General features: G+C 42.8%; 1 protein-coding gene across 1 annotated transcript; it reads left to right on the top strand.

The window, feature by feature from the left end:
- On the top strand, positions 1-3,763 carry LOC116188167 (quinolinate synthase, chloroplastic). Its single transcript, XM_031517346.1, has 7 exons — positions 1-693; positions 847-1,197; positions 1,332-1,616; positions 1,721-1,939; positions 2,057-2,752; positions 2,880-3,041; positions 3,128-3,763. The coding sequence occupies exons 1-7, from the start codon at positions 286-288 to the stop codon at positions 3,203-3,205; spliced, it is 2,199 nt and encodes a 732-aa protein (XP_031373206.1). The 5' UTR covers positions 1-285; the 3' UTR covers positions 3,206-3,763.
- The last annotated feature ends 1,336 nt before the right edge of the window (positions 3,764-5,099 follow it).

The following is a 5,099-nucleotide window of genomic DNA, read 5'->3' as shown; positions in this document are numbered from 1 at the left end:
AGTGACACAGAGAGAGAGAGAGAGAGAGAGAGAGAGAGTATGCTTCACGGGTAGTTTCCGCAGCAGAGCGGTTGGGTGGGGTGTGGTGGGCGTGCCTCTGCCTCTGCCTCTGCCTCGGCCTCGGCCTCTCCTTCCCTCTAATTAAAAGGCTCTCCTGCTTCCTCCCTCTCCGTTTCTTCCTCTTCTCCTGCTTGTGAACTTAGCCCCTTTCTCTTCGAGCTTCTCTCTCTCTCTTTCTGTTTCTGTTTATCTCTGCCCCCTCTGTCTCTAGTGGTACTACTGCATATGGACTCTGCTGCAGCAGCTACGGGCATGATGAGGTCCGCTCCCCCTTCCCCTCGCTTCGGCTTCCCTCCAAACCCTACTTCCAACCCCAGATCCCTCCCCATCAGGCTCCTCCCTTCCCCCTCCCGCCGCCCCCAGCATAGAGAGAGACATCACCTCCCCCTAGCCCAATCCCGCGACTCCAAGAACCCTACCTCCCTCGTCGCGTGCTCTGTTTTCACCTTCTCTTCACCATCCCCAACGTCCGACCTCGTTTCCTCCAAGCTCCAGTCTTTGGTCTCCGAGTTCCAGTCCCTGTCGGAGCCCGTTGACAGGGTGACGCGGTTGCTCCACTACGCCACCCTCCTCCCCAGGCTCTCCGACTCGGCTCGCGTCGACAAGAACCGGGTCATGGGATGCACTGCTCAGGTCGAATTCCAATCAAAGCTCTAATCTTTTCCATTATTTCGTTAGAAAAATGGAAGCCCCCCCCCCCCCCCCCCCCAAGCTCCTAGGAAAGGAATTCGCTTTATGCGCCTTGGCCTGTTCCATTGATGGTTCTCTCGTACCAACTGCCCACAGGTGTGGTTAGAGGCTACGATGGATAAAGATGGGAAGATGAGGTTTGGCGCTGACAGTGATTCTGAGATCACCAGAGGGTTCTGCTCTTGCTTGGTCTGGATGCTCGACGGTGCCGCACCAGAGGAGGTGTTAGAATTGAAAACGGAGGACTTGGCATCTCTGAATGTGGGGTTGCCCCGCGGTGGTGAACGTTCCCGTGTCAACACATGGCATAACGTGTTGATTAGCATGCAGAAGAGAACTAAGATGTTAATGGCTGAGCGTGACGGTAAGGCTCCTTTCCAGCCATTCCCGTCTCTGGTCGTTACGGCCGGTGGCATCCATGCCAAGGGCAGCTATGCTGAAGCTCAGGTTGGTAACTTTCCAGTCTTCTTTTATGTATTTTTCCGTCGAGGTTTAGTTCAGGGATCTGATCTAAGCCTATATTAGCTAGAAAGTTGCTAACTGCAATGAAGAACCTGAGTTTCGTTGTAGTATCATTGCAGGCAAGATATTTATCTCCGGACGGGTTCAAGGTGAAAGAACTTGTTGGTGTGCTTAAGGAGAAGAAGATTGGTGTTGTGGCACACTTCTATATGGACCCGGAAGTCCAAGGAATCCTCACAGCTGCACAGAAGGAATGGCCCCACATCCACATTTCCGATTCTTTGGTCATGGCTGACTCAGCCGTTAAGATGGCAAAAGCTGGGTGCCAGTTCATAACAGTTCTCGGAGTAGACTTCATGTCGGAGAACGTCCGTGCAATCCTCGATCAGGCTAGATTTTCTGAGGTAGTTTCTCATCTGATGTTTGTCTTCAGATCTCCTGCTGTTAATCAACTTAAGTTATCTGTGAAACAAAGATCGTTGATCTTGTCTGTGCTTTTTACATGCAGATCGGTGTCTATCGGATGTCTGACGATCGAATCGGCTGTTCACTGGCGGATGCTGCATCTGCTCCTGCCTACATGGATTATTTGGCGGAAGGCTCAAAATCTCCTCCATCTTTGCACGTTGTGTACATAAATACTTCCCTCGAGACGAAGGCTTATGCCCACGAACTCGTGCCTACAATTACCTGCACTTCATCAAATGTTGTTCAGACCATTTTGCAGGTTTATAGCTTCGATTCTGTTCATATCATCATACTTTCAGATCCCATGCTATTGCATGAAGGACATACTGCCTTTTGTTTTTTTTTTTTAATTGATGCGAGATCTCTTTCTTCACAGGCTTTTGCTCAGGTGCCAGATTTACACGTTCTCTATGGCCCAGATTCTTACATGGGAGCGAACATTAAGGAGCTGTTCCAGCAGATGACTATGATGACTGATGAAGAAATTGGTGAAATACACTGCGCACATAACAAAGAATCGATCAGGTCACTTTTACGCCGCTTGCACTACTACGAGGATGGAACTTGTATTGTCCATCACCTCTTCGGGCATGAAGTTGTGGAACAGATTAATGAGATGTATTCCGATGCCTTCCTAACTGCCCACTTTGAGGTCCCTGGAGAGATGTTCTCCCTGGCAATGGAGGCAAAGAGAAGAGGAATGGGGGTCGTGGGGTCCACCCGGAACATACTAGATTTCATTAAGCAGAGGGCTCAAGAAGCCTTGGACAGAAATGTGAAAGAACATCTCCAGTTCGTACTGGGGACAGAGTCGGGAATGGTGACTTCTATTGTTGCAGCAGTCCGCAACGTTTTAGGTTCGGCTGAATCTCCAACGTCGGGTGCCAAGATCTCTGTGGAGATTGTATTCCCAGTTTCATCTGAATCAATGACAAAAACATCATCAGACCAGTCGTCCCTTGGTGTAAATCCAGGCAAAATAGGTGATTTAATGTTGCCAGTTGTACCGGGAGTTGCAAGCGGAGAGGGCTGTTCTATACATGGAGGCTGTGCTTCCTGTCCGTACATGAAGGTCAGCTCAAAAACTATCTCTGCTGTTAATCTCATTGTCTCTGCATAATATATTCTGTCTAACAGGCGAGTCTCTAAAATGTGATGTAGTTTCCAGTCGTAATCCTAATGTCCAATTCTCTTTGCAGATGAACTCTCTTACCTCCCTCCTAACAGTCTGCCATCAACTGCCCGATGAGAAAAATACTCTCTTGGCCTTCCGTGCAGAGAGATTCAAATCACAGACACCTCATGGGAAATCGATCGCTGATGTTGGGTGTGAACCGATCTTGCATATGAGACACTTCCAAGTATCTCTCTCTCTCTCTCTTTCAGTTTTTTGTCTCCCTGAAGTTACATTTGAAACTTGCTTCAACTGAACTCTTATCTTTCTCAGGCAACAAAGAAACTCCCCGACAACCTCGTCCATCAAATTCTTCATTGCACTAGCAATGGGAGATCTGTCCCATCATAGAGAAGCCGCCAGCTGCTGAGCTGAGTGGAGTGATGATTAATGTGAGAGGAGGACAATTTTGGATAACAAGTACCTTAAACAAAGAAGAGCTGCTGAAAGTTCTGAAATTTATTTCCTCTCGAGGAAAGTTTGTTATTTTCTCTCTCATTGAAGCTTTGCCTTAATGTGGAGATGATGCTTCTGAAATTGGTTTCAACAGCACAAGGTCGGTCTCTGTTGCTCTCTCGCTACACACCATATAGAGATATAGTGTTAGATAGCATAATAATATAGGAGAATGATTGAGGTTCTCTTCTGATGTATCAAGCTACACAGCTCTTAGGATGGTACGTATGATTGTTTTCGAAGTGAAAATGGTGATCTGTATCAAAATTATGTATCTTCAGCCTTTTACCTGCTGCTTCTTCACTCTATACTCGAAACTCTGCAGTGCAGAGGACTGAGCTTGATATAGTATTGACAATTATTTCGCATTTTGCGGAACTAGAGAATGCAGACATGTACTTTCTGTGGAAGGAGCATCGGACAATGGATTGAGAATGCATTTTTGTTTCAGCAGAGAAAAATAGTGCTTTTTGTTGATGCATTTGGTGAGTTCCCAAATCTAAAGCCCCGGTGGTATGGCACTCTTATCGAACTTTAATGCGTGATAGGACCCCTGCCTTATGGCCAGTTCACTTGCATTATTATAAGCATCAATGCGAATGTTCAGTCGAGCAGCCGCCTTTGAAGCTTGGCATAATTGTATTTACGAGAAGAATAATGCCCGTGGGGGCAACTCTAGTCTTCGTGACTAAGCCGTGTCACTCCTGTGGTGTGTAGGGGGGAGACCGTGCATATTCGTCATTGCATCTTTGATTTCATATATAACGATGTTTCCTTCCTGCTTGACGTTGTAATCGAAAATATAAAATAAAATTCAAAAATTAATAATATTTATAATAATATCATCAAAATATTGAAATGGCTAAGAGAGAAATAAATAGAAAAGTGGACTGGGCAAAATATAAAATTATCACATTAAATCAAGTTTCAGAAATTTACGCAACCAATAAACATAACATAAGGCAAACAAATATTGCCGCATGTCAATTTTGGAAAGATTATTCATGCTTAAACTTTATTAGTTTTGATATTTGAGTTTACATAACTTGAGAAACTTAATGTAATAATAATATTATCTCGATATATGATTATATAGAAATAATGAAAATGGTTGACTATAAAAGTATTTATAGCCCATCACTTAATAATGCAATTCGTGCTGTATATTGCGCATCCATTAGTGCATCTCTGTGTGTGTGTGTGTATATCTATAACTATATTTTTTAACGCTTTTATTTTTAATATGGGTGAGATAGTTATGTATCTATATATATATATATATACGTATATTAGTCTTACCCAATTTAGACAAGAAAGACCTTATAGAACATCCGTTCATAAGTGGATTATTAGTGAGTCCGATCAATCGGATTTGAAATATTTAATTGTGTTCGATCATCCATTAATCATTATTATATATGCACAATGTATAGATTAGTGTATGTATACTCAAACAAAATGTTGTTTTCAGCAGGACAATTGGACCTACCATCAATTATATATATATATATATATATATATATAAGGTTTTTACGCTCGGTATACAAACAAACAATTATAAATAAAAAATAAATTTATGAACATAAAACAAGAAATTAAAATTAATAAATATGGATTAAAATATTTATTGATGTCTTTTGTGAATAAGTGGTTATATCACTATTTTTAATGGATAGGTAAAGAAAATTATAAATTTTAAAAAGATTGCATAAATTATATAAATAAAAGTAAGGTAACATAAAGTTACGTAATTTTGGGAAAAACAACACTATTCCAGCCATACGCTGTA

The sequence above is a fragment of the Punica granatum genome, chromosome 8 (assembly GCF_007655135.1).
Source record: "Punica granatum isolate Tunisia-2019 chromosome 8, ASM765513v2, whole genome shotgun sequence".
In the NCBI taxonomy this organism is placed as follows: domain Eukaryota; kingdom Viridiplantae; phylum Streptophyta; class Magnoliopsida; order Myrtales; family Lythraceae; genus Punica; species Punica granatum.
This window is presented reverse-complemented; position numbering and strand designations above follow the sequence as displayed.